This window comes from Eutrema salsugineum, unplaced genomic scaffold, assembly GCF_000478725.1.
Source record: "Eutrema salsugineum unplaced genomic scaffold, Eutsalg1_0 scaffold_22, whole genome shotgun sequence".
NCBI lineage: Eukaryota > Viridiplantae > Streptophyta > Magnoliopsida > Brassicales > Brassicaceae > Eutrema > Eutrema salsugineum.
Genome location: NW_006256812.1, coordinates 1,474,142 through 1,502,108, shown reverse-complemented (window position 1 = coordinate 1,502,108; position 27,967 = coordinate 1,474,142). Strand labels below are relative to the sequence as shown.

Sequence of the window (27,967 nt, the reverse complement as noted above, 5' to 3'; positions counted from 1 at the left end):
AGTAACTAAATCAAACGCAAGACAAGAAAATGACTGCTGGAATTGTTTGAAAGTTTAGTTTCCTTTCACAAGCTCCCACTTAGATGAGAACAAGCCCAAGTTCTGATGGTTTCAATGCACTTCTCAGACGGTAGTTGTACAGATAGTAGTGAGAACCCTCTGCGTCTCCTTCACGAAACTTCAATTCTTTAAAAAAACTCTCATTGTGCATCACATCGGCCGCAAAGAACACATCACAATTCTTCTGCTTAGAGACGATTAAGGCATCCTTCATCAGCTGGACAAACGAGGTCTTTGTGGCGACATTGTAGTAAGAATATGCAGCTTTCATTGTTGTGTGTTTCGGGTTACCATGGATAGAGTAGTTTAAAATGGTGAAGCTGCAGAAATCAGTGACATCACCAGTTTCCGGGTTTGCTACTACGTAGCTCTCGACGACATCTTCTTTTGTTTCAAACCAGTGCGCGACATCCAAGTAATCGAAGTGCGCTGCAACTCTAAACTGTCTAAGGTAGTCGTTGAGCAACCCTTCAACAGCAGAGACATCATGTGGTTCCATTCGCCTAAATCCAGGAGTAAGCGGTGCATCTGGTAAGCTGTAGAGTCTGATGATCCTCTTCATATTCATTCTTGGACCAAACGTTGTCAACCCAATCTCGATTAGCTTCTTGGGGTCCAAAAATCTGAGCCAATTTTTGCATGTGGTGATTGGTGTAGGAACCACTTTCCGTGAGCAATAAACCCCTTGCCAAATATTCGCCAACTGAGCCCTTCTAGTGACCTCTTTGATCATGAAAGGAGTAATTCCTTTAGACCTGAGATCCTTGTGAACACAAAGAAGATTGGTTTTGGCCATTGTAACAACCTCACCACGAAGCCTGATCTTTGTTGGCACGCCAGCGATTAAGCCAAGGAGATTCTTCGAGTTTGGGGTATCGGCACGAACTCCAACATGCAAGCTCTGCTTATAACCAGGTGGGAGCAGTATCCACCTTAGATACTCCTTGGAGAGAATATATCTGCGGTTATAATATTCTTCACAAAGGTAGTTATTGAGAAAGTTCCACACCTCTGTCAACATATCATCGTCGCTCAAATCGCATGTGGTCCATTTCAACCCCGTAGGAAGTTTGTAGGGCACTTGCCGGACCTCAGATAACTGAGTCGCCGGCTCAATTGGGCCTTCAGGCAAACTCGTGTCTCCAATATCCTTATACTGCACAACAGGTTGAGTTTCCCAGAACTTATGAATTGGATATGCTGTCTCTTTTGCAGAGCCAAGCTGAGATTTTGACCCTCCAGCAGTATCCTCTTCCATCTGACTCCTACTTGCATCCACAGGTGTAGCGATTTGACCAATTTCGGTTTTGCTAGATGAAACCTTCAGGCTATTGGCAAAGGCTTCAGAGAAATTGCCTTGCTCAATTGGATTGTCTGGGTCTTGCTTGATCGGCTTCATGCTTGGCCTACAAGCAGATAGTAAATCACAATAAACTCTTAGAAATATGATTCAAGATTAGCAAGCCCTAACCATAGCGAAGATCGCAGATCTCTAGCAACAAATTACATACCAACGCCTTTCCAATTTCACATCTACTAAACAGGCAAGCAAGATTTCTCTGATTTCGATAGTAACAATCCATGAATCGGAACTGAAAAAAAAACGGAGAAAGCCCAGCATCGAGGTTACTAAACCTAGTCATGGCGATCCCAAACCTCTAGCAACAAAATTTCACGCAAACCATCAAACGAAACATAAACCAAGAAAAAACAAAGGACGAAAAGGACGAAAATATCGCAAACAAAGTATCAATGTATCCGATACAAGCCATGAAACGAAACAAAAACCAAGAAAATCGAGCGACAGTATCAACAACGAAGAAAGACTTACCTAAAGCTCCGGATTGAAGGGCGAGATTTGTGGAAGAAGATCAACGGAAAATATTTGAGCTACGATCTGAGTAAACTGAGAGAAAAGCAGAAATTAGAAATTTCTGGAGAAACAGAGAGGCGGGGAAACAGAGATATTTGTTTCGCAAAAATGGTATAACAAACCCGGGCATGAAGATGACCAGCAACATTTAGACGATTTTGACCCTGAGATTCTTCTAATTTACATCATATCTTTACCGTCAGATTGAGACGATTCCACGCGTCATAATCTGCCTTTTCAAAAATTTGGCGCCCTTAATTCCACAAAATTCAGTTAGTGCAAACGGAAACGGTCGTCGCACGTGAAGGATTTCCGTTGACAAACTTGACGGCCGTTAACAAGAATCGAACGTCCATTAAAATGTGGTTTTTTTTTTGGCCAATCATATATCATTTATAGGAAAGAAAATGGAAGGAGATAATAATATTAATATTTTTTTTCTTTTTAAAAAAATATAAAAGTTGTTGCATTATTAAAAAAGGAAGCAAAAGGTCACAATTGTTTTACAAAACCCACTTTGAATATGATGATATAATTTTGATAAAACAAAATTTTCTGCCGGTGCTCTTCTTGTTTTGAGCTCGGTTTTAGATTAATTTTTAGTTTTAGTTCTTTTCGTATTCCATGAAATGTTTATGTCATCATGGTTAAGATATAAGAAAATGTTTTTTTCTCAAAAAATTTTGATCCAAAGTTCGCAATTGGTTGATGATAAAAAATTCGTTCTGTTATGTTTCAGATTTTTAGGATTTTCCATGAAGCAATACATGTGTTTAAAACACCTGATTCACTAATCTATTTCATCTTGCTTCTTCTCGTATATCTTCATGTCATGACTTTAACCTCGATTTTTATACCTTACGCTCTTGTTCCTTCTTGTTTGGTTTTTTTACATGAAATTCACTAAAACAAAAATGAAGAGATGGTTAAGAAGTGCACAAACATGCTGAAAAAACAAAGAAGAAGATGAATCACTAAATAGAGTAAGTGTGCCACTTAATTACTTGGCTCTTTTATTAGCCACCACTAACCAACCATGTTATTATACTCTCCCATTAGTACAGACTACACACAAACAAAATCAAACTAAAATCAGACATTACGTCTTTTGTATAAGAAATACAATCTAGTTAAATGAACATCACTATCAACTATGATCAGTTTGGATTATAACAACAAACACTATTTGGATTGCTCACTTATAACACCAAACAAAGCAGACTACATTATACACCAAGCTTATGAATGCAAAATGCTCGAACTGCTTCCTGTTCATGTAAATTAGCTAAAATAGAAACAAAAAATTTAAGCGATCTGCTATTTTTGAAACTGGTAATTACCGAATTCATGAACATTTATGGTTCAGTTTCGGTAACACAATCCTGATCAAATATGAAAGGATTGGAGAGATCAATATATAGGGAAGATGAAACTGCAGTAAGAATGGGTGATTCAGTAAAGTTAAAATTTATTTTCGTAGTTCAAGATCTTCATCACATACGGTTTTCGTAGGAAACTTTGGCCTTAAATTAACCTCTAAACCAGAAAACTCTATATACTCAAAATCCATTTGGAAAATCTTACAAGTAGCCCCAATCAGATAAACTGATAAGAACATAGCATCATGGCATTCATTCCATGTCGTACGTCAATCTGAATTTACCGGCTAGGGTTGGTGATTAACCGGTAGTTTCGAGAAAAGCAAGATTCGCACTTTACAGAAAAAGGATATATAATTAGAAACTCAATATATATATATATATAGGTGTATAAATATTTGGATAGAGAGAAAAACTGGTAACTGTCATTCTCCATCACCAACTACCGCATATCTAAACCGTTGAGGTTTTGCATAGCATAAATCCAGTGGATTCACCAAACTAAATAATTAAACCTGCTTTACTGATTCCATTGGAGCTTAAAATCACAACTAAAAATTAGTGTGTCCGCTATTTATATAATTTTAAGAAGAATTACATGTTGAAACAAATTAGCTTCTTCATTCATAATACCTCTGTGAGTTCCTGTACTTCATCTTTTATAATTCTAAAGTTTTCTCAGAAACAAAACTTGTCTTAGAAATAAAAAAAAAGTTAATTAGGCAAGTATGAAAAACAAAACAATAGTGAATTAAAATGAAATGTATTAACAATAGTGAATGTTAATACATTCGAATAGTAATAGAAAATTAGTTCGTATATGATTATGAAATTTTGCGGAAAAAATTATAGTATTCGACTGTTTTTCTAGAGTAAAAATGAATAAATGGAATTCCACTAGAAAATATCCGACCGATACAGCCAGTAATAACTGACTTAAAAGGTTAAAAAAAAAAGAAAAGTAAAGAGAGAAAAAGAGTCTATAAAAGGAAGACGTGCAATGGCGTTAAGGGTTGCGTCCAGTGCTTTGCTGTGTCGGCTTCTTCTCTGCTCCTTCCTCAAATTTGCTCCTCTTCACAGGTCTCTCTCTCTATACTGTATCTATCTCTTTCTCTCTCCTTCTCATCACAGTAACTATCTCTCTCTCTGTCTCTCACTATTTGATCCAGATCTGTTGCCAATCATTTGCCGCTTTGTTTGGTTTAGGTTTAGGGCATATGTGAGGTTTGATATTTACTAATTTAAGTACATGAGATTTGCTAGGTTTAATTTCGGTTTCCAGTTACTGATCTGGGTTTTCAACGGATACACTTAAATTTGATTAATCTGTGTCGGAATTTATTTTTCTATTATTCTTTCTTTCCACTTGATGTCGAGTTTCATTTTTGAATAGACTCCATTAATGTAATCCAAATTTTTATGTTTTTCCAATCCCTTGATTCGTTGTCTCGTTGGGATTTCGTTTTGCTTATGGGTTCCGAAAATCTATGCGGAATTTTTGCCTAATTTTTGAGCTCTGAATTCGGAAATATGTCTGCATATTTCTTGAATTTAGTATCTCATGTATTTGTTAAAATGTTGCAGGCTTGTAAGATATGGAGTCGTTTCTATTCACATCCGAGTCTGTGAACGAGGGACACCCAGACAAACTCTGTGACCAAGTCTCTGATGCAGTCCTCGACGCTTGCCTCGAGCAAGACCCTGAAAGCAAAGTCGCATGTGAGACTTGCACCAAAACCAACATGGTCATGGTTTTTGGAGAAATCACCACCAAGGCTAAAGTTGACTACGAGAAGATCGTCCGTGACACTTGCCGTGCCATCGGATTCGTCTCAGCCGACGTGGGTCTCGATGCTGACAACTGCAAAGTACTGGTCAACATCGAGGAGCAGAGCCCTGACATTGCTCAGGGTGTTCATGGTCACTTCACCAAACGCCCTGAGGAGATTGGAGCCGGTGATCAAGGTCACATGTTTGGCTACGCCACTGATGAGACCCCTGAGTTGATGCCGCTGAGCCATGTTTTGGCCACAAAGCTCGGTGCCCGTCTCACTGAGGTTAGGAAGAACGGGACTTGCCCGTGGGTCAGACCTGACGGGAAGACTCAGGTCACCGTTGAGTACTACAACGACAACGGTGCTATGGTCCCTGTCCGTGTTCACACTGTTCTTATCTCGACCCAACACGACGAGACTGTCACCAACGACGAGATCGCTCGTGACCTCAAGGAGCATGTGATCAAGCCCGTGATTCCTGACAAGTACCTCGATGACAAAACCATCTTTCACCTTAACCCATCTGGTAGATTTGTCATTGGTGGCCCACACGGTGACGCTGGTTTAACCGGACGCAAGATCATCATCGACACATACGGCGGTTGGGGAGCTCATGGTGGTGGTGCCTTCTCTGGTAAAGACCCATCGAAAGTGGATCGAAGCGGTGCTTACATAGCTAGACAAGCTGCTAAGAGCATTGTAGCCAGCGACCTAGCACGCAGGGCGCTTGTTCAGGTCTCTTACGCCATTGGTGTCCCCGAGCCGTTGTCGGTTTTTGTTGATACATATGGAACCGGGAAGATTCCAGACAAGGAGATTCTCAAGATTGTGAAGGAGAATTTCGATTTCAGGCCAGGCATGATGACAATTAACCTTGACCTCACGAGAGGTGGCAATGGCAGGTTCTTAAAGACTGCTGCGTACGGACACTTTGGTCGGGAAGATCCTGACTTTACCTGGGAGGTTGTTAAGCCCCTCAAGGCAGACAAGGCTTAAGACTCGTCCTGTCGTTTTCTTAACTACGTTTTACGTTGGTTTGAAGCTCTTTAAATCGTTTGTGGTTTTCAGTCTCAATCATCAAACTTTTATCATGTATGTTTTTTACTCTCTTTTGATATGAGTTAATGTTTCTGTCTGAATCTGTTCACTCTTCTTTCTCTCAGCTTTGTATTTCTTAATAGAATTGCAATGATTATCAGTAAATCGGTTTCAACAGTAACACGTGATAGAGACTGATATGTAACACGACGTGATTCAGCTCCTGTTAAGCCGTTTTGGTTCTGAGAAGACTCCAGAGCTGGTAGACATGAAGGCAATGGCAGCAAAGGCGACTGATCGAGCTGTCTTCTTGAGGTTGTGAGATTCGGATTCCAGCTTTACAGCTTCTGATCTGCATCGCAGTTCATGTACTAGCTAAGGAAGAAGTCATGAAAGTATTGGAATGGGCATCGAAGCAACCATTGAGGATGTCGTAAATGCAAGTGATTAAAGAATGCAAGTTTCATTAGTATTTATTTTTGAATCACTAAACCCAAAAGAAGAAAAATAACTGGTACAACATCATTTCCATTGTAAAATTACAAATAGAACATTATAATTATGTCAACAAAAAATATATACTAATCAGAGAGAGAGAGAGAGAGAGAGAGAGAGAGAGAGAATCCTGAGGTTCAGCGGAGAGAGGAGAAGGCTTTTACACACAACGACAACAATCTTCTAAACCAAACATGTCTCTATATCTTATACTCATATAGTTACATATAGAAACCACACTTTTACATTTATATCTTAGAAGATTCTTATTAGTAGACTTACACTCATCTTGTTCCATAGTCCAATAACTCCCACCTGAACGGTTGAAACACATAGAGCACTTCTGGGCAACTCTTGAAGAGAAGTGCCACACAGACACAAACCGCAGCAATCGCCACCATTGACAACATAGCTGGTCTGTATGCTACTGACCGGCGTGCTGTCCCATACACCAGTTTATGGTCACAGAGCTTGCATTGAAGCTGGTTAGTCTGTGTGGTGATCTCCAAGGCTGAAGCCACTGGACCTGATTTTGATTCTTTCATCTCTCTGTCTGAGAAAGATACAGGGATGTTGACCACAACGTGATCTTCAGTTGTTGACTTTTTATTGATCTTGCGTTGAATCAGGTGGATATATGAGAAGTGACCGCGTAAGCGTGCATAGTCTTCTGGTGTGAAGCCTGTGCTGTCTCGAGATGTTTTCCACGCTTTAATCCCCACCTGAATCAGATGCAGAAAGATAAGATTTTTGATCTAAGAATCAAATTCATGGCAGAAGGAAAGAGGGAATTATCAAAACTACCATTGCGGGATCTTCTGTTAGAGCGTCCAACACATCTTCTGAACAATCTTTACCGGCTGCAATGTGAAGAGGTGTTAAACCGGCTGGACCAGTAGCATCGGGTCTAAACAAGCTGTGTCTTTGCTGCTTGGGAACGTATCTCAAGAGCATTTCGACCATAGGCTTAGAGTTTTTCCTAACGGCCCTGTGAAGAAGGCACAGTTCTGATAGCGCAGCATCAGAGGAAGAGGAAGAATCACCAACGGCTCCTTCAAAGAACATGTTCAATAGTTTTCTGATCACAGCGCACCACTCTCGGTCCATTGAAAACTCGATTAGCCACTTGAATCGTTCTAACGGAAAAACGTCTGGATTTGGGTCTGATTCCCCAAGCTTACTTCTGTGAAGAAGCCAACCGATTTCATGAATGAAATCCATAGCTTGCTTAGCAGAATCAGTTTCAGTGAACTCTAATGTGGTTTCTAGTATACGTATTTCAGAACAAACATCATCTTCTTCAACCACTATGAAAGGGAAGAAGCTGCTGCTGAGTCCTTGGTCTTCAATCTGAAATAATCATCAACCAAGCATGAGTCAGACAAATAAACAGGAGACGGTGAATTGATGATCAGATCAGAAATAGAAAGTTCTCTCACCTCCATGAATCCTCGACCGCTTGTTATAGGCAAATCACAAGAAAAACTGACACACTCAACAATCTCGTTATTCTCATTGCAATCATCATTCTCTTTCGTGGAGTCATGTTTTGTTTCCTGAATCAAGTATTTTCCTTCTACAGCACAAAGTAACCTGTAAAAAAGGTTGATCAAAGACTGTTAGAAATCAAGAAGAAGAATACGGAAGGCCAAAACTTCAAAGGAAACAGAACCTTGTGCCAGGTCGACGGAGATTGATGCCTTTTACTGTAAATTGAGCCTTTCCTGTTGTAGCTACAGCCAGCGGTCTAACACTCATAATGTGGCTATAATCACGACTTCTTAGCGGTAAGGAAGTGTCAACAACAACCTGACCTGCAACCCCGAATTTACGTTAAGTACTTTTAATTCCAGAGAAATCTTCAACTGGTGAAAGTAATTTCAAACTAACCGTCAAATACAAACGCAAGTTGGTTTTGCACCCTAACATAAATCCATCCAGTTGTCCATAAAGGATCATCTGAGAGATCTAGAAGCTTCCTTAAGCTAAAGCCCAGGTCATCAGAAAGCTGCAAACCAAAATCAAAAGAGTATGCAAGTTCATGAGTCTGGAACTTCTAAACAAGACGAGATGAAATGTAAAAGAGGAAGGAAAAAAATTAAAAGGTAAGCTTACATCTTCCCAAGCAGTTTCAGCTTGACGAAGATAGATGGTCAATACGATACAACCAGGCCTAATGTAGCTCTCCATGTCAGTTGGACTATGCGATAACCAGTCAAGAATCTGAATATTGAGAGATCAACACATCAATATAAGTTCCGATATCGCAAAGTAAGAAAATGAGTTCTCAAGCAGAACAGTACCTGTCCACGCAGGACAACAGGAAAATCATTTGGCTCTTTCCCAAAAAGTTTGAACACAATCCGACCTGTGCGCATCTGAAGATGGAGTCAGGAAAAAAAATAAGGTTACAGTGAAATATCAGTGGGCAAATGGATCCAGACAATGATGGATGAGGTGAGAGGCTTATATACCTGAGCATCTTCGCTGGAACTTGATGGTGACTGGTCAGATGCTGAATCTGAATTCCTACTTGTCTGAGGTGGACTAGACTGATGTATCCACGAAGGATAATCAAGAGAGCTGGTTGCTGGATTTGTAGGAGGAGGAGATCTTTCGATATCTGTACCATCATCTGAGTCTATATAGATGTCATTCAAATCAAAATCATTTACTTTGACTTGTTTCTCTGATCTGTTCTCTGTAGCTGTCCCATTGGCATACAATTCTTGCCGAGGAATTTCAGGAGCTTGCTTTAAATCCTCTTGAGGAGCTTGCTCAATTGCAAGCAAATTCGAGTTTCCAATATTTAAGGAAGCTTGAGATCCTCCTTGAAGAAGAAGTTCAACCAAATTTTTCCCTAATTGTTCACCAGCATGGCTCACAAGGCTCTTCAGAAGATGAGACATCAAATCTTGATCACCGGGATGGTCTGATCGATTGGCTGCAATGGAACACAAAATTTAAAAAACAAAAAAAAAAAACACCAACTTTGAGAAAAAAAAAAATGTTTTATGAGAGATCAAATAACATACAATGCATATTGGAGAGTATCTTCAAGAGACTAATGAGCAGAAAATTGCTTGATTGATGATCATCACTCAGAGGATTCCCGTTAGCGCCAGGTTCGGGATTTGTTTTCCTCCTGCGTTTATTATGCCCAGCCAAACGTCTACGACAACTTCTCTTTCCTTCATCAAACTCCTGAAGAACATGGAACCTGCAAGATGGAACAACAAAAGTTAAAGTTCATTTTTTTTCGATTACTTAATCAGGTTTTAGAGGCTTCAAAAGACGCGTACCTACTACATTGCTGACAAAACCGCTGCATAATTCCTCCAACAATTGCACTAGTAGCCTTAGAATGCATCTCGCACACCTTATGACGTCTATGATAATCCTTAACTTTGCTAAGATCAGCTTCACAGTTTTCCACCTGACAAGCCGCGCGATTTGTCCCACCTCCGAATTTCGTCTTCTTCGCCGCAGAGCCCCCTTCTCTTTCACCATTAAGATCATAACCATCATCTCCTAGCTTCAAAGTAAGACCACCACCACCACCACCATTATTATCTTCCCCTGTCGCAACAGCTCTTCTTTTCTTCTCAACCTCTCTTGGTCTTGTGACCGTTAACTCAGTGTTATTGCCTTCATCAGAGCAAGACGAAGAGCTGTTTGACGAGTTTCCTATTGGGAAAAACTGGCGCCCCATCGTTTCGCCACCACCAGGGTTCAATTGTGTAGCTACGAAGAGATCACCATCCCATTTCCAATCATTCAAATCCCACTCCACACTCCTTTTACCTACAGACCTCAGATCCATGGCTCTAAGACCATATAAATGTTGAGCCTCACCTTCGATTCTAGCTTCCATCACAGATTACCTACTCCACAAATTTACCCCAAATCAAGCGTTTCTACACTCAAATACGAAATACAACAAAACCCAATTGATCTTTTTTGTAGATCGGAAGGTAGAGGAAAACACTCAGGCCTCTTCTCAATCAATCTCGATTCTTCCCTAGAAATCTAGAAAGGAACACAGTGACAGATCCATGGTTCCATTTAAGCCAATATACATGCCCATAATCCCAAAAAATCGATAAATCAAAGACCTTTCGCCATAGGAGACCCCTGGAAACCTCTTAATAGCCCTAAAATTTAATCCAAGAGCTATTCAGTCCCACAACAAGAAGAGAAAACTGACCTGTCCCAACACTAATAATCAATACAAAGAAAAGTAACTCTAGAATACAGCTGGCGACACCTTAGAACAGAAACAGCCAGTGGCGATGAACAAGCGATGAGGAAGAAGAAGAAGAAGATGAATATGTGTGAATCTGCGTTTGTGGCGTGATGGAGAAGAGTATGTATGGTAATGGTTATGGTAGTACAAAAGGTTAGGGGAGAGAAAGAGTGATGGTAGGAGAGAGAACCCACAAAATTAGTACAGCAAAAACAAATAATTTTAATTTTTAGGAAAAACAAAACAAAATAGTGGTGGGACCACTTCCACACTGATATAATATGTGAAAAAACTATAAGATAAAAAAAAAACATACAATTAATTCTTTTGTGACTTTTGTCTACCTCTTTTCTTTTCCCATGTGAAGCAGTGTACTAATGGAGATCAATAATCAGCTGCTTCGCGGAACATGGGATCACTTCGTGCACTGAGAGTTTTTGTTCTCTGTGGAGCTGTGTACGGTAAGCTTTTTTGTTAGTTGCGAGTTATTTGGGGCATAAATCGAGTGTTTCAGCGACTAGTGAACGACCGTAGAATTCGCTAGTTGACAAAGAAAGTGTCGGTGATCGGTTTGAGTGAACGCGCTTTGACTTTGACCGATAGAAACAAAAAAATATTGACACGATTGGGTCAACCTTCCGTCTCCATTTGGTCGTAATGGTCTGGGCTTTACTGGCCCACTCATATTAGGCCTACTTACTTAACCCACTTAAATTAATAAAAATAATAATTATCATAGATTTGGTTTGTTGTGTTTAATCTCGTTTTATGTTTTCTCTATCCTTCTTGTTTATGATGGACCTCTAATAAATTAAGGTGGAATAGAGAAATAATCGAATTTTGTTAGTGTGAGTACAAAAAGAGACCAGTCACATGAAATAGAACGGAGAATCCAATGCGCCACGTCGGATCATATTCTTCCATGTTCCTCGATCGTCTTGGTAGCTTTAGAATCTCAACGGATCTAATTCCATTAAATTATGCAATAATTTCCTAATCGTCCTAAAAGTATGATTTATTCCACATCTTTCTTATAATCATATGATGCTCATGATTATTGGTTGTCTGTGACTGTGAGATATACATTCCATTCCAGGTCAAGCCATTTTCAGAAGGAAAAAAAAAATCAAAAAAAATATTGAATTAGGAGCCGAATAAATAATTATCATAATCTATAAAGAAGAAGAGAAAGAAAAAAAAATCCAAGAAAATATAAAACGGGTAATCATATGGTTAGAGAAGGATTGATTTTAGTGTTAAAATAAAGCTGGTCACCAAAAAGACACAATGATTCCTCTCGAACATGGCCATATTTTGTTCACATGCTCGATAACGACTTCGTATATACGACCCACAACTCACCAAACTCCATATGCATCATTTATCTAAATTATGCATATGGTCGTTGTTTCTTACGAAAGCAACGCAATATCAAAAGATAACGCGGAAACATAAAATGATACGTAACATACGCAGCTAGCTAGCTATTAAGATTAATAGTTTTAGTACCCCCTGCCCATATATAAAAGATGACACAATTTAACTAAAAAAAAAAAGAAAACTATAAGAAAGTGTGAACTTTTAAATAATGTATAACTGCAATGAGTAGTTCATAAGAGACGTCTCTATCAGAAATAATATATATTTGAGTGATGCATGTTAAGAAAAGAATCAATATGTATTTCAAATATTAGGTTCGACCATGCATGATTTTTTGACATTATATTGTAATGAAGACAAAATTGACAAATTATCCAAATCGTATAGAAAAAGAAAAAAAAAAAACGAAAGAACCCCAACTGCCCAACGGGAAAGAAGAAAAAAAACATGGTTCGTTGAATGGCGGCGACGGCGGAATTAACGCCGGTTCTTTAAAACGATAAAATAAAAAAGGTGGCGAGATTGGCTTTTGGATTTGTCAAATAATCCAACGGCGCTTGTATTGACACGCTGTCAAGTGACTAATCTAAGTTTGAAAACAAGTCAAAGTTAGATTAGAGAGCTAATCTAATATAATCCACCTGCTTCACTCCACCGATGATCAAGCCGAGAATAATATAATTATTTTTTTTAATTTCTTATTTATTTGCAATTAAGTTTCCGCGTTTTTCAACTTTCTTCCCCTATAATTTCGTACGCTCAAAGATTGTCACTTTCGCCGTTTTCAGATCTCCGGAAATCTCTCACATTCCCTTTCACTTCCACTGATTCGTCTGTGTTTTCTCTGCTTGGATCGAGAGGTATAAAAAGCCTTCTTCTTTTTTGGGTAGATTATTTTGGGTTCGCTCTTGATATTTTTTGCTTGCTCTGCTCCTTGAGTTCTCGATTTGGGACTTGGAAATGATGTTTTGATCTTCGAGTATTGCCATTACTATCTCGTATCATTACTGATTCGTCGCGGGACTGTTTAAAATTCACGCTTGACTCATATCCCCGACTTGACGTCAGATTTAGATTTGAGATTGTAAAGCTTGTCCGTTACTAGAGTCTGTTATGGTTTAAGTATAACTATAACCTGACGATTTGAGTTTTATTTTTACCTTTTTGCCATTATGTTTCGCTGTCTACTTGTGTTCCCATTTTGAATCTCTTTTGAAGGTGAAGTTTTGATTTTGGTTTTGGAAGTCACGCTGCTATATGACAGTTCTCTCGCAGATAGAAATGAGCTGCTTTGGCTGTTGCGAGGAGGATGATATGCATAAAGCTGCTGATTATGGAGGAGGCCAGAACACAGCCAAACACTTTGGAGGTATTTGGAATACTACTAATTGGTGTTTTTCTTTACTAAGCAAAAAATCCAAGACTGGCTAGTTTTTGTTTCCTTATGGAAGTTTGGATTCTGGCGCAGGCACTGATGGGAGGCACCAGGGCTCTGAAACCGCGCAAAAGGGCGCTCAAATTGTGAAGGTGCAGCCAATCGAAGTACCAATCATCCTTGTTAGTGAACTCAAGGAAGCAACGGATGATTTTGGATCAAATTCTCTCATCGGTGAAGGCTCCTATGGAAGAGTTTATTACGGGGTGCTGAATAATAACCTCCCTGCAGCCATTAAAAAGTTGGATTCTAACAAACAGCCTGACAATGAATTCCTTGCCCAGGTTTGCTTTAGTTTTATTAACATTCATGTCTTCTCATTTATGTCAAGATTGTAACTTTGGGAATTTCTACCGCTTGCTGCAGGTTTCCATGGTGTCGAGGCTGAAGCATGATAACTTTGTTCAACTTCTTGGTTACTGTGTTGACGGGAATTCGCGGATACTTGCGTATGAGTTTGCCAAGAACGGATCCCTTCATGATATTCTTCATGGTAACAAACGACTAGTCCAGGCACACCTAATATATTAGATTTTGTGGGCATTACTTTAGCTTAAACATCTTATGATTCCTCAGGGAGAAAAGGTGTCAAGGGAGCACAGCCAGGCCCTGTATTGTCTTGGTATCAACGAGTCAAAATTGCAGTTGGAGCTGCAAGAGGCCTTGAGTACTTGCATGAAAAAGCAAACCCTCACATCATTCACCGTGATATTAAATCCAGCAATGTCCTACTCTTTGATGATGATGTTGCTAAAATTGCTGACTTTGATCTCTCTAATCAAGCTCCTGATATGGCTGCTCGCCTTCATTCAACCCGTGTTCTTGGAACTTTCGGTTACCATGCCCCTGAGTAAGTGGACGCAGATTTGTCTTGTGATGACGACATGTAATAGTGTGAGCTCTCAAGTCTCAAATGCTCTTCCTTTTGTCTTAACAGATACGCAATGACCGGGCAACTAAATGCCAAGAGTGATGTGTACAGCTTCGGGGTTGTCTTACTCGAACTTCTTACAGGTCGAAAACCTGTGGATCATAGATTACCCAGAGGCCAGCAAAGTTTAGTCACTTGGGTACTGATTTCTCTCAATCTTACACATCTTTTGTCTTCATATACCGCGATTTTCAAACCATTAAAAAAAACTGTTCCTTATGCATCAGGCTACACCTAAGCTGAGCGAAGACAAGGTTAAACAATGCATTGATGCAAGACTTGGTGGAGATTACCCTCCAAAAGCTGTTGCTAAGGTATATAAACAATCACCAGAACTGTCTTTGGCCTTTTAATTAATTTTTTGGTAATCTCAAGTTTTGCTTTTACTTAAAACGATCCGTTCTTAACCTCAAGTGATACGATGAAACGCAGTTAGCGGCGGTTGCAGCATTGTGTGTGCAATATGAAGCAGATTTTAGGCCGAATATGAGTATTGTTGTCAAAGCTCTTCAACCTTTGTTGAACGCTCGAGCCGCAGCTCCAGGCGAAGGTTTACATTAGCCACCCACACCACTTTCTCCTCCGCGGATATTTTTATTCCCATATACACTAATCAAACTTAATGTGCATAAATCTCCGTTATGTGTTATTTATTATTAATTTTTATTTTTTACAAAAAAAAAAAAGAAAATCCCTGGATTCTTGTTTTACCGCCCCACAAAATTGCTGACTCTGCCTAAATTGCCAATATTATTGTTGGATTTCATTGATGTTGTGGTAAAAGCGTACGCTGATCATACACTATTAAATTCTTTCAACTAATTTTTATGTTATGGACTTATAATTTTTATCTTGATATTTATACCCTTTTTCTTTACTATGGTTAGATCATTTTCTAATCGTCTCCCCTAATTTCCTTACAAAAGATAGAATGAGTGTCTCTGTCGGAAATTAGAAAGGAGAAAAAAAGAAGATGAAGAGTTAGTGTCTCTTTGAAGACAGGATCATGGCATGTCCACATATTAATTAAAAACGCCACAATTTACTCATTATCATCCATTCGTCTTTGAAAATAGTCAAAACCAAAAACTAAAAACATCCAAATTTAGCAAAACCATATAAACATCTATATATATAGACGTACCCTTTCTTCTTCCTTTTTCTATCTATTCCTTTCCAATCCACGTCCAAGAAAAAAAAAGAAAAAAAAAAACAAAAAAAATGAACACTCCAATAAAACTCGCCTTTCTCATTCTCTGCATCGCCCTAACCGCAACCGCATACGTAGTCCCGACCAAACGTGACGCGGTTACACCAGAACACGAAAAAGCCGTCGCAGGAATCTGCAGTGTCGTGCAAGACAAACGTCTATGTAGCATAACCCTAAGAAACGTCCCAAGCGATGATCCCGCCGTTTTGGTCCGTTACTTAGCGACGGCGGCAGAGACTTCCGTTAGAAAGGGCTTGAAATTCCTCGGCGATATCAAACCCAAATACAAAGGAAACGCCTTTGCAACAAATGTGATCGCCGGTTGCGAAAAACAGCTGCACAACGCCTTGGACGACTTTGCAGATTTCTGGAAAGCGGCAGGAAAAAACCTAACGAGCATGGCTGAGAACTACTTCACGTGTAAGAAGAAGATGACTTCGATCTTCACTTACCACTCGACTTGTCTCGATGACATTTACGACAAGACGTTGCTGAAAGAGGTTGAAGGAGGGATCGGGCTTGGGAAAAGAATGAGTGGTGAGTCAGTGGATGTGTTCGATGGAATGGGCAAAGTCTTTAACACTTTCAACATTAAGACCAAACTTAACCAGAAAGACACCGATACGTTGCTCCCACCACCTTTGTCGTTTTACTACTATTGATTTATTCCTTATATATTAATATATAATATTTCTTATATATAAAAAAAATTGTATGGCGTCATCGATGGTGATGAATAATTTGCATCGATTGGGTTTTTCAGATATTCTTGGAATCTTGTAAAGAAAGGTTCCTTCTGATGTATGTTTGTAATTAATATGTTATGGATTATAATCATGTATGGACCTCGTGGTTGGAAAGGATATGGAAAACCGTGATTATTATCGAATAATAATAAACTTAATTGTAATAACTTTTTTGGCATAATTTATTTTTATTTACATACACTTTAATTCGTTTTCTTCTTCGTCGATTCTATATTTTGACTTAAAATTTTGAATGACTACATAATAGAAAAATTAAAGCATAAAACGACAGATTTTAATTCACGTGTATGTAACGACCTTTTACCAAGTTGAACAGCTAATCATATTTTTGTTGCTGCAATATAATCCTGTTTTTGTGTGTGTGTGTGTGTAGTGATATATAGACTCTTCCAATTAAACTTTCCTGGCTTGTAGTTTTAGATATTTCACAGAATCTAAAATACAACTTAGAAATGTCATCTTTTGTGGATCTTATATTATAATACTGTTAGCTCGAGCGAGACAGTGAGAGAAATGCAAAAAGAATGCGTCTCATCAACTAAATTACCAAACTGTAAAGTAGCTTTGTTTACATAAAATTAGTCACATAAATGTGCAACTATCACTCTAACAGCTTAACAAACAACTTCAAGCTAGCAAACTACCACTAACTATACACCGTCAGAAGCTTTTCAAATCGAACGTTTGGTCATATTTAGGAAGATAAAAGCTTTAGATAGACATTCTACCAAGAAGGAATTGATAAGGACCCGCTTGCAAAACCTTTATCAAGATTTCAAGCTGTTAATTTAGAGCTAGAAACATGTTTAATATTCAGAAAATCAATCTTGATTTACCGTAAGACGATCAACGTTAGTATATTTGGTCTTTTTTCGATATAAGCTTGATAAGTGAAATGTAACAAAGCCCCTAATTAAGGTCCAATTGGCAAAAACTTATAAAAACAGAATTTGTGGCAATAAACAAGTTTATTATGACAAAATGTTATTTAGGTTTTTGTACGTGGTCCCGACATTTTTAATTACAAAAATAAGATATTATATCTTAGGCTTTTTTAAAGAAATTTATCTGTATAAGTACTTGATTTTAATTTGTAGTCAATTTAGCCACCACACCTTCTAATATGGAGACGTACGCCATATTTATCTTGCGGTGACCAATTTTAAACCTCACAACTAAGCAATTACATAATCTCGTCAGTTAATTAAAGCTTTTTTTGGCCAGATATTCTCAGCCACTCGTCGACCGTAAATCTCTCTCTCTCCATGCAAAATCCATGCACGTCCCTAATTTTAGAAACCAAAAAAAATATATAAAAACCTCCCGAATCCATCATAATTTTCACTGGCCCAAGTCATTAAACAACTTGGCTTTTCTCTAATAAAGCCCCTCCCTCTCCGATTAACTTCTCTAAATAAACCGGAGGGAGAAAAAAAAATCAAAAAAAAGTACAGAAAACAAAATATTATTTTTTTGTTTATAAAAAAAAAACCTTAAAAAATGATTGGAAAAGTTGTTGTTTCGGTAGCCTCCATCCTCTTAGTGGTCGGAGTAGTCATAGGAGTCGTTGCCTTCGTTAACAAAAATGGAGACACTCCTCTGTCTCCGCAGATGAAGGCGGTTCAAGGAATTTGCCAGGCAACTTCCGACAAAGCTGCATGTGTCAAAACTCTCGAGCCGGTCAAGAGCGATGACCCAAACAAGCTAATCAAGGCCTTCATGCTCGCAACCCAAGATGCATTAACCAAATCATCAAACTTCACGGGTAAAACCGAAGGAAACATGGGTTCGAGCATCTCTCCAAACAACAAAGCCGTTCTTGATTACTGCAAGAGGGTTTTCATGTACGCACTTGAGGATCTTGGTACCATTGTTGAGGAAATGGGTGAAGATCTTAACCAGATCGGGAGCAAAATCGACCAGCTTAAACAATGGTTAACTGGTGTTTACAACTACCAAACCGATTGTCTTGACGATATCGAAGAAGATGATTTGAGAAAGACGATTGCTGAAGGCATTGCAAGCTCCAAGATTCTCACTAGCAACGCTATCGACATCTTCCACACTGTCGTCAGCGCGATGGCCAAGCTTAACCTCAAGGTCGACGAGTTCAAGAACGTGACAGGCGGAATCATGGACAAAGGAGCAGCTGCCATCGGCAAAGGAGCAACTCCTGCCGCTGATGAATCCCCCGTGGCTGACCCAGATGGTCCTGCTCGCCGTCTTCTTGAAGACATTGACGAGACCGGAGTCCCAACATGGGTTTCTGGTGCTGACAGGAAGCTCATGGCTAATGCTGGACGTGGCCGAAGAGGAGGCGGTGCTAGAATCAGAGCCAACTTTGTTGTGGCCAAGGACGGAAGCGGACAGTTTAAGTCGGTCCAAGAAGCCGTTAACGCTTGTCCCGAGAAAAACCCAGGACGATGCATCATCCACATCAAGGCTGGTATCTACAGAGAGCAAGTTATTATCCCGAAGAAGAAGAACAACATCTTCATGTTCGGAGATGGTGCAAGAAAGACCGTTATTACTTACAACAGAAGTGTTAAGCTCAGCCCTGGAACCACCACTTCTCTTAGTGGCACCGTCCGTAAGTCTCACCAAATTAACCCTTAATCAATTATTAATTCTCTCTCTCTCTCTATATATAATAATCTAACTAATATATTACATATATGTACGTTGTGTACAGAGGTTGAATCTGAAGGATTCATGGCGAAATGGATCGGGTTCAAGAACACAGCCGGTCCAATGGGACACCAAGCCGTGGCTATCCGAGTCAACGGAGACCGAGCCGTGGTCTTCAACTGCAGATTCGACGGTTACCAAGACACTCTATACGTGAACAACGGTCGTCAATACTACAGGAACTGCGTGGTCTCAGGAACAGTCGACTTCATCTTCGGAAAATCAGCGACAGTTATCCAAAACTCACTCATCGTCGTGCGTAAAGGAAACAAGGGACAATTCAACACGGTCACAGCCGACGGAAACGAAAAGGGATTAGCCATGAAGATCGGTATCGTCCTCCAGAACTGCCGCATCGTTCCTGACAAGAAACTAGCGGCAGAGAGGTTAACCGTAGAGTCATACTTGGGAAGGCCGTGGAAGCAATACTCGACCACCGTGATCATTAACACTGAGATCGGAGATGTGATTAGACCAGAAGGTTGGAAAATTTGGGATGGAGAAAGTTTCCACAAGACATGTAGGTACGTTGAATACAACAACCGTGGACCAGGAGCTATCACCAATAGGAGAGTTAACTGGGTTAAGATCGCCAAGTCTGCTGCTGAGGTCAATGACTTCACCGTCGCTAACTGGTTAGGTCCGGTTAACTGGATTCAAGAAGCTAACGTGCCTGTCACGCTTGGACTATAAATTAATTTACCAAAAAAAAAAACACAATGTGGACTAGTACGTGTTCATGTAAAAGGTGAAAAATACAACGTTCGTTTTCGGTAGGAGGTAATATGCGCGGAGATGAAGTTGTAAGATTTGCTTTTTGTTTGTCTCACGTATGAAAGATGAGGAAAAAAAATTGACAATATATGTTGTTTCATTTTTATTTTTATATTTTGATATATGAAATTTATCTACTTTGTTGTACCTATGTCTAATAAGTAATTTTCTAAAATATTTGTAAATGATTTCTAATTTATTAAAGTTTTGTTCTGTAAATTCTTAATCTTATTATTATAAGTTAAGGACCTACATATTAGATTTATACCCAATAGATGGCAAATAAGAGAAGAATGGGTGAGAGAGATTAAGTAAAGGAAAGCGAGAAACGACAAAAGGATGTATATCCTTGAATCCTATGGTACATTTGGAAAGCAAAAAACGACAAGATCTTCAACGGGAAAGAAACTTTTCCGAGAGACACTCTGATTCAGGTAAAGGTGGAAGCGGAAAGCTAGAGGATCGCGAATCAACCTGAAGATGTTGAGGACGCTTCTCATGGTTCCTCGGTCCCACCTCTGATCCTGACATCCTCTCCTGAGGTCCTACGGATCCCGATCTGCTGGATTGATGCTTCGTGGATTGATCATGGACCTGTCAGTGGTCTCGGGTGGAGCTTGGAAGACGGAAGAGGAAGCGAAATTTTTGGACAACAAGGATGTCGCAAAAACTTATCTGCTCTTCACGCTGAGATGGATTGTCTCTTATGGGCTATGTCATGTTTGAAGGAAATGCAGATTTCTTTAGTTATCGTTAAGACTGATTGCTCGGATCTTGTAAGTATGTCAGAGTCTCTCTCCGACTGGCCATCTTTCAGAGCTGAATTAGACTCGTTCCATCACCTCCGCACAAGCTTCTCGGAATTTGTTTTAGTCCATATCCCTAAAAGTTAAAATCTCCGAGCGGATAGTCTTGCAAAGAGAGCCCGAGTTAAGGGACAAATTTTTTCCCACATACATCATTCCGAACCGGTCGAGATTGGCTCCTAAAGTTTTTCTCCGACTGGTCACACGTGATGATGTAATAAGGGGTAGACGAACAAAAAAAAAAAAAAAGACTAAGTAAAGGAAATGACGAGATAACCCTTAAGAAGATTTGGAATTACAAATATACCAAAACCCTCGAGTCCTTCCTTTCCGGCAAAAGTTCCATCATCGTCACCGTTGGGTCTGAAAATTAATCAGAAAGACCTAAAGATAATCCTAAGATTTCTGCTAAAGACAAAAGATGAGGGGGATGTCTCGGGCAATTGTTATGATTGCTCGATCTTGCTCGAGAGGAACGCATCCAGTCGATCGTAGCATACCACCGTTTCTCTCGTCGACGATGGCTCGTATGTACTCCACAGGTACGTTTTTGTTTTTTCTTCTAATATTCTCAATACAAATCAATAGCTTCGTCGATGGCTGTTCAAACATTGCACTGAATGTCCCTTTAGTCTAAACCGTGATTATTCATTCGGTCTATGATGGCAGAAATGGAACCTCAGCTGTCTCCAGATCTTATCAAGATAATGGATCAGAGACTATCGGCGATAGAACATCGAAATGCTTTTCTTCAGAGGCTTATTAACCAGGTAACTCCTCATCCAACGATTTTTGCTATCTATCACACCTCACTCATTGCTAATTGATTTTTGACATTCTGTTGATTGAAGACAGCCTGAGTACTCACAAGAAGAGTTTTCAAGAGCTAACAAGGAACTCCGGAAGCTGAGAGAGTCTATGGAGCTGATCACTGATTTGAGGGCCATACAAAAGGTTCTGAATTTGTGATTTTTACAGTCTCTACTTTTTTTTTTCTTTATCCAAAAGGTCATCATGTATAAGGTTTAATTCCTTTTGGCAGGAGATTGATGGGTTGAAATCTCTGGTCTCAGAGAGCTCGGATGACAAGGACATGCTTGATATGGCTTTAAGTGAATTAGATGAGGCCTTGGAAGAAGAAAAAAGACTGCAGACATTGCTTCTTAAGTCTCTGCTTCTTAAAGATGAAGCTGATGAAAGGGATTGCATTTTGGAGGTGAGAGCAGGTAGACTTATGAACTATATGCTCTTAAACACCACGCCACTTCCCACAATATCCATGAATTTTTAAAAAGATATCTTCTTTTTGACAAGTTGATGTCTTGGTTAGGTACTGGTGGAGAAGAGGCTTCTTTGTTTGCCATGGACATATTCAGAATGTAAGTTCATCATCAATACACTGCAAGTAGAAGCTAGTTATCCTTCTTCGTACTTTAACTTTAACTTTAATATGTTTTTCTTTTTCTTTTAATCCGGTTTTGGGATATTGATATTTGATAGGTACGAAAGGTACTCACAGAAGAAAGGTTGGAAGTTTGAAATTGTAGACATCACCGAGTCAGATATGAAAGGATATAAAGTAAGCATTTTTATTCCTTCTGTGGATATTAGTATTCCACCATTGCTCTGTTCTACTGCAGCTAAGATCTTGAATGTAATTGCCAGGAAGCCAGTGCGGCGATTTGTGGAGCCAGTGTTTACGGTAAACTTAAGTTCGAGAGTGGAATTCACAGGGTTCAGGTGTGATATATATGAACCACACTCTGATTCCTTTGGCATTTCACATATTTTCATATAATGAATGTTCTCTAAGTTATTTAACACTTAAAAAAAATCTTTCCACAGCGTATTCCAATCACAGAGAAATCTGGACGTATTCACACCAGCGCTGTATCTGTTGCCATCCTTCCCCAGGCTGATGAGGTATCAAAGTTTCTCCAATCTTAGTTTTGACACCTTTTATTTAATTTATCTTACGAACTTTACATTGTACCTTTCTTCTCGATTAATATTACAAACCTAAATGCTCTATGATCATCTGGCTTACAGGTAGATGTTCAGCTAAGGAATGAAGATTTGAGGATTGATACTTACAGGTCTGGCGGCTGCGGTGGTCAACATGCCAACACAACGAATAGTGCAGTCCGAATAATCCATCTTCCAACGGGGATTATGGTCTCGATCCAAGACGAAAGATCACAACATATGGTAGCTAAATACTTCAACCGCTATCATTTATTCTCACACACTTGTACATCCTACTGAAAAATCTCCACTTTTTTTCTATTTATAACAGAACAAAGCCAAAGCACTTAAAGTACTCTGTGCAAAGCTCTACGAGATCGAAAGGTTGAGATTACAGAGCAGTCGATCAAAGCTACGGTCAGAACAGGTACCTTACATATGTAAATAACAAATTTTGTTTTATCTTATGTTTTCAATTTTTCTTACATCATTTTCTAGCTGAGCTGATAAATGTGTAAATCCCGTTAACAGATTGGCAGTGGAGACCGATCCGGACGTATCCGTACGTACAACTTCCCACAAGGGCGTGTGACAGATCACCGTGTGGGAATCACTCACCACGCCATTGAAGATATGATGCAGGGAGAGAATCTGGACTCCTTCATCGATGCCCTTCTCTTGCGCCAAGAAATGGATGCCATTGCTTCATTCAGCTCCACTTGATGAACATAGAGCAAAGCCCTTAGGTGTCACAAGGGCGTTAGCAGTAGAAATAAAATCCATTGAAAGAAAAGATGTGAAAAATTGAAGGAGAAAAAGAGAGAAGAGAGAAAGAGGGAGCCAGGGAAGAGGCAGTGCATGGGAAGAGACAAAACACAGTCGTTTGATGTTTTAGTAAACTCAATCCATGCTCTGCTTGTTCCCTGTCTGTCTCGTTACCATTTTGTCTTCTTCTTTCATTTGCAAGACCGATGATTAAAGAAAGGGTTACGGCTTACCCTTTGAACTTGGCCATTTCCTTTGAGTTTCTTTCTTTGTGTTTGGTGTTTTTGTCACCGGGTTTAAATAGATTTTGGAACCCTGTTTTGTGATGTACAACGGGAGAATTCACCAGTTGTACTACTCTTTGTGTTTGCAAATTCTTGTACTTCGATCTTAGCTAAAAACAGAGTACAACTATTATTACGTTTTCTTGTATTCTTTAACACCCTCTCTATGTTGTACTTTTTATACGACTTTTTTTGTGTGTATTTGGACATTGGGAAATCGGAAGGTAGAGAATAATTAAGCTGCCACGTGGTAGGACCCAATCACATCGCAAGTACCAATTTAGGGGGTCAAATTAGTACACATTGCATTCTTTCTGGTACACCGCTACTACACAATACGTCGGAATTTATTTGCTTTGATCTGAAAAAAGAAAAAGAACTTTGTTTTTGATTGGATTGGTTAGATTTTTGGTTTGGTTGTTATAGAAATTAAAATTAAAAACAATTCGAAAAATAATTAATTTGATATTAGCATTATTCAATTTGGGTCCTATTAATAGGTAATCAGGGAAGTGAAATCTAAGTAATGAGAACATCGAAATCAGAAAGATGCCATTCTGCAATTCCTTGATCAATAAAAATCTCCGTACCAACATCCACCGATGTCCATATCCTCCTCGCCGGAGTCGTACCGGGATCCTAAGACAAAACCAATTAAACCGCACCAAAATCAAAATTCAACCCGGAAAGAAACCAAAATAAAATAAGACAAACCGGTTCAACCAGTCACCTGGTAGAAGTAAAGGCTACTAGAGAGAGCACCAACGTCAAGCTCCCAAGTTCTCGGGTCACCCACCCAACCATCACCCATTCGGGTCGGATACCCAAATTCACCCCAAACCGGGTGAGGCAGAAGCTGAAGAATCTCCTGAGCCTGTGGGTTGCTAAACGCATCACAAGTCCCCACCGGAAGCTCGAGTTGCTCGGCGTTTCCAGGCGCACAGTAAATGTGGTAAGCCCCGTAAGGGAATCTCCGGTTTTCCGTACGGTGGACTCTCGTGCCGTTTCGAAACGTGTGGTACGGTGGACAATTTTGGAGAGTCTCCGGGTTGCACCAAACCGAGGTCTTTGGGTTTATGATCATCTCCGAGTAACGAGTTACGTCGGTGGTTACGTCACCGTCGCAAGGCTCGCCGTTGTTTTTCCAGCAGCTTCCGATGTCGAGTAGGTAGAATTGACTCTTGGGTCCTCCTCCTTGTTTGATATCTAGTGTTAGTCTCACTTTGAAGTTTGGTGACTCCGGAAGCTATAAAAACAACACTTCAAAATTGAAAAACACAAAAAGATCAAAACTCTTTTAAGCTAGAGAAAAAAGGTTAATTATGTGCTTCTTACTGTTTTGAGCATTCCTCTAGTGTCATAATGGTATCCACCAGAGAATCCTCTGGTTGCATCAGCTCTCAGGTAAAGCATAAGCCATGGATACTTTGGTGAAGTCTTAAGCTTGTGTTTAAATACCCAACCTCCACCACCAACTTTCTTCTCCCACACAACCTCGTAATAACTTATCCCATCGAACCCATCTCCCAAATCTGCTTCAAGCTCGTACGTTCCATTGAACCAGCCCCTCATTGTGTAACCGTCTCCAAGGAGCTCGGTCTTTCCGTGGTTCAGTACCGGTTGGTTCATGCAGCCGGTGTCAAAACATGGGAATTTTCCCTGTTGATTAAAAGGTGGGATCTTTTTGCCGTTTTGAGGGCAAAGACCGGATTTTGTGTCGTAGTTTCCGTTTTTGAGCATCACCATCCAGAAACTCCATGGGTTTGGTTTGTCTGAGACTTGGCAGAGAGAACCTAGATAGAGTTCTTTCTCGACCGCGTAAAGGTCAGGGTTTTGTAATGCTGGTTCTGATATGATTCCTGATTTACGCTTCCCGATCCCTAGCTTGTTGTCGGAATCTGATACCTTGTGCACCAAGGAATAACCACCTGCTCAAAAATCATATTTTTTCAAAACAGAGGGAAACAGAGAGATGAAAAACAGAGGAGGAAGAAGAATACGAAGCTTACTTGTGCAGTTTGATAGTTTTTTTCTGTGCGTTTTGCTGCATTTAGTAGAGACATCGAAGCAATCTGCGGCTCGGGGACTACCCATGTGAGGAGCTTCGAGACCAACCTCATTGCAGAAGTTCCAAGCTTCAAACGCCACTCTGAGACCGTCTCTCTTCATCCCAGGATCTCCAACCGCTGATGATGAAGATACGTCATATCCATGAACCAGGAAAAGCAAGTTTACCACAGCGAGGATTGGAGCCAATTGCTTCATTTTGTTTTTTTTTTTTTCCTCTGCTTCTTCATTTAGTTTCCGTTGTTTTTAATGGGTAAAAAGAGCTGTTTTTGGTGGAGTGTAGTGGTAGTTGGTGAACAATTCAATGTGTAATAAATGATTTTTGAAGTCAAAGAAGCTGTTAGTCTTCTTTGTTATCTTAGTGGCGATAAATGAGGAATAAACCATGACTTGCTCTTCTTGATCCAGATTAAAGCAACGCATATTAATGCTTTTGATCAGATTCATAAAGACATTCCCAAAATTGCATTGTTTTCTAATGGATTATTTTCAAACCAGTTTGAACCGAATCCTGATGCAAACCCATCAAGATTTATACTAGATGAAATGGATATTCTTAAAAAATTTAGATATAACAATACTAAGACACGGGCCTGAATGCCTGATGCTGCTATGATACTATAGGAGCGTTGAACGAAGGTGAATCCTGATTTGATTGAACCGGAAATAACCGGTGTATTGGTGTGTGAATGAAATCATAGCATTGTTGATTGCACTCTAGAGAGCCAAAACATGATAAAAAGTTTGAGATTTTTTTCGTCTCGTTTAAAATGTTGCGTCTCGTTTGTGCATTATTTTAGGTCGTCAGGCCCATGGGCCAATGGCTCCGTCAGTGGACTGCAAAGTATAAAAGGTTGTTCCAAATTCAAGATCCATGGATCCGGGTTCTCGGGCCGGGTCAAAATCTACTTGTGGTTTCGTCGGGAATTTATATAGTTCCAAAGGTTTAGTGGGGAATCCAATGATTATAATGGTTTATTTTCTTTTATTTCCCCCCCCCCACCTAAAAAGGTCTACGCCTCACAATGTGCTTGCTGCAATCGATCAAAGGAATTTGGAATTAAACTTCAGAATTTTTTTTTATCTAATAGCCAGATTGCGAGACAACAACAGAACACTTACAAAGTTTAAAGCAAGAATAAAAAAAATCTAAAATCGAATCACAAATTCATGTCTCATTAGCGCCTCACATGATTTAGACACTGTAGCATCATTATTTGGAACAATATTGCAAGTAGTGAGTAATTATTTTCTAATCTGGAAAAAAGTATATGATTGATAAATAAATAGAAGTGGGCAATAGATATAAATACAGAAAGAGCATTTATGTCAGGAATGACGTCAGGCTCTTAATTCGTTAGATGGATAAGAAAAAGATTCATTGATTCTGGAAAAAGCCCGCAAAAGAAGTAATGGTCGACAATTGACAATTCCTCCCTGAAAAAAAGAAAAGAAATGTCTCTTCTTCTTCTTCTTCTTTTTTTATTCTGTATTTTTTACTTTTTTTTTACTCCTGGAGTTCACCTAAAAAAAAATATTTCGTTTTCATCATAAGTAATTTTAGACTAGTTTCTTGCTCGTAACTCGTAAGGCAAATCAGATCACGTGGTTCCCCAGCTAATATGTTAATGCAAAGATTTGATCAGATATCAAAATCCAATTTTATAATGTTTTAGCTTAACTGCAGTATAATTAAAGTATTCTAGATTTTGGGAATTCGAAATCCTTTGATTTATTCTTTCAGCACAAGCTAGTATGTGATGCAGAATTTTGTTGCACATGCTTTACATCCGTTGTCAAAACGCAGTTATGATTACAGATTTTACAGCTAAAAGAAAATAGATGTTGCACTTGCACTTGCCAATGGTATCATAGTCACAAGACTCACAAGTCACAACTAATGCGAACGAGAAAGTCAACTAAACCGATGGAAGAAAATTACAAAAAAATCAGCTTTTTCTTTTGTATTGAGTTCTTTGTGGTATACCTGTTTTGTTTTTTTTTTTGAAAAAATATTATATACATAGCT

General features: G+C 39.3%; 8 protein-coding genes across 11 annotated transcripts; 5 read left to right on the top strand and 3 right to left on the bottom strand.

The window, feature by feature from the left end:
• Nucleotides 1-67: 67 nt before the first annotated feature.
• On the bottom strand, nucleotides 68-1,459 carry LOC18015722 (glycylpeptide N-tetradecanoyltransferase 1). The gene has a single exon (XM_006397838.2). It carries the CDS (start codon nucleotides 1,457-1,459, stop codon nucleotides 80-82), a length of 1,380 nt encoding a protein of 459 aa, XP_006397901.2. The 3' UTR covers nucleotides 68-79.
• Nucleotides 1,460-4,313: 2,854 nt separating this feature from the next.
• Nucleotides 4,314-6,290, top strand: LOC18015721 (S-adenosylmethionine synthase 2). Its single transcript, XM_006397837.2, has 2 exons — nucleotides 4,314-4,392; nucleotides 4,897-6,290. Exon 2 carries the CDS (start codon nucleotides 4,908-4,910, stop codon nucleotides 6,081-6,083), a length of 1,176 nt encoding a protein of 391 aa, XP_006397900.1. The 5' UTR covers nucleotides 4,314-4,392; nucleotides 4,897-4,907; the 3' UTR covers nucleotides 6,084-6,290.
• Nucleotides 6,291-6,627: 337 nt separating this feature from the next.
• On the bottom strand, nucleotides 6,628-11,053 carry LOC18015720 (squamosa promoter-binding-like protein 1). Its single transcript, XM_006397835.2, has 10 exons — nucleotides 9,923-11,053; nucleotides 9,656-9,840; nucleotides 9,095-9,564; nucleotides 8,924-8,998; nucleotides 8,736-8,843; nucleotides 8,511-8,628; nucleotides 8,293-8,434; nucleotides 8,060-8,213; nucleotides 7,425-7,970; nucleotides 6,628-7,342 (listed from the first exon to the last, which is right to left on the bottom strand). The coding sequence occupies exons 1-10, from the start codon at nucleotides 10,492-10,494 to the stop codon at nucleotides 6,905-6,907; spliced, it is 2,808 nt and encodes a 935-aa protein (XP_006397898.1). The 5' UTR covers nucleotides 10,495-11,053; the 3' UTR covers nucleotides 6,628-6,904.
• A 1,866-nt stretch (nucleotides 11,054-12,919) lies between these two features.
• On the top strand, nucleotides 12,920-15,442 carry LOC18015719 (probable receptor-like protein kinase At2g47060). Of its 3 annotated transcripts, none has more exons than XM_024154969.1 (8): nucleotides 12,920-13,106; nucleotides 13,522-13,615; nucleotides 13,715-13,965; nucleotides 14,048-14,174; nucleotides 14,258-14,531; nucleotides 14,619-14,751; nucleotides 14,840-14,926; nucleotides 15,045-15,442. In XM_024154969.1, exons 2-8 carry the CDS (start codon nucleotides 13,528-13,530, stop codon nucleotides 15,171-15,173), a joined length of 1,089 nt encoding a protein of 362 aa, XP_024010737.1. In that variant the 5' UTR covers nucleotides 12,920-13,106; nucleotides 13,522-13,527; the 3' UTR covers nucleotides 15,174-15,442. The 3 variants fall into 3 exon arrangements, with proteins under 3 accessions (XP_024010737.1, XP_024010736.1, XP_024010735.1); XM_024154968.1 differs by having other exon boundaries at nucleotides 13,511-13,615; XM_024154967.1 differs by lacking the exon at nucleotides 12,920-13,106 and having other exon boundaries at nucleotides 13,120-13,615.
• Nucleotides 15,443-15,771: 329 nt separating this feature from the next.
• On the top strand, nucleotides 15,772-16,663 carry LOC18015546 (probable pectinesterase/pectinesterase inhibitor). The gene has a single exon (XM_006397832.2). It carries the CDS (start codon nucleotides 15,834-15,836, stop codon nucleotides 16,482-16,484), a length of 651 nt encoding a protein of 216 aa, XP_006397895.1. The 5' UTR covers nucleotides 15,772-15,833; the 3' UTR covers nucleotides 16,485-16,663.
• A 1,275-nt stretch (nucleotides 16,664-17,938) lies between these two features.
• Nucleotides 17,939-20,033, top strand: LOC18015545 (pectinesterase 5). Its single transcript, XM_006397831.2, has 2 exons — nucleotides 17,939-19,179; nucleotides 19,282-20,033. The coding sequence occupies exons 1-2, from the start codon at nucleotides 18,090-18,092 to the stop codon at nucleotides 19,968-19,970; spliced, it is 1,779 nt and encodes a 592-aa protein (XP_006397894.1). The 5' UTR covers nucleotides 17,939-18,089; the 3' UTR covers nucleotides 19,971-20,033.
• Nucleotides 20,034-21,207: 1,174 nt separating this feature from the next.
• On the top strand, nucleotides 21,208-23,834 carry LOC18015544 (peptide chain release factor 1). Of its 2 annotated transcripts, none has more exons than XM_006397830.2 (11): nucleotides 21,208-21,399; nucleotides 21,527-21,627; nucleotides 21,713-21,811; nucleotides 21,900-22,083; nucleotides 22,188-22,236; nucleotides 22,358-22,436; nucleotides 22,523-22,597; nucleotides 22,703-22,780; nucleotides 22,907-23,065; nucleotides 23,154-23,249; nucleotides 23,354-23,834. In XM_006397830.2, the coding sequence occupies exons 1-11, from the start codon at nucleotides 21,279-21,281 to the stop codon at nucleotides 23,543-23,545; spliced, it is 1,233 nt and encodes a 410-aa protein (XP_006397893.1). In that variant the 5' UTR covers nucleotides 21,208-21,278; the 3' UTR covers nucleotides 23,546-23,834. The 2 variants fall into 2 exon arrangements, with proteins under 2 accessions (XP_006397893.1, XP_024010896.1); XM_024155128.1 differs by having other exon boundaries at nucleotides 21,258-21,399; nucleotides 21,709-21,811.
• Nucleotides 23,835-24,370: 536 nt separating this feature from the next.
• Nucleotides 24,371-26,136, bottom strand: LOC18015543. Its single transcript, XM_006397829.2, has 4 exons — nucleotides 25,881-26,136; nucleotides 25,207-25,799; nucleotides 24,602-25,117; nucleotides 24,371-24,510 (listed from the first exon to the last, which is right to left on the bottom strand). The coding sequence occupies exons 1-4, from the start codon at nucleotides 26,134-26,136 to the stop codon at nucleotides 24,391-24,393; spliced, it is 1,485 nt and encodes a 494-aa protein (XP_006397892.1). The 3' UTR covers nucleotides 24,371-24,390.
• Between the last annotated feature and the right edge of the window lie 1,831 nt (nucleotides 26,137-27,967).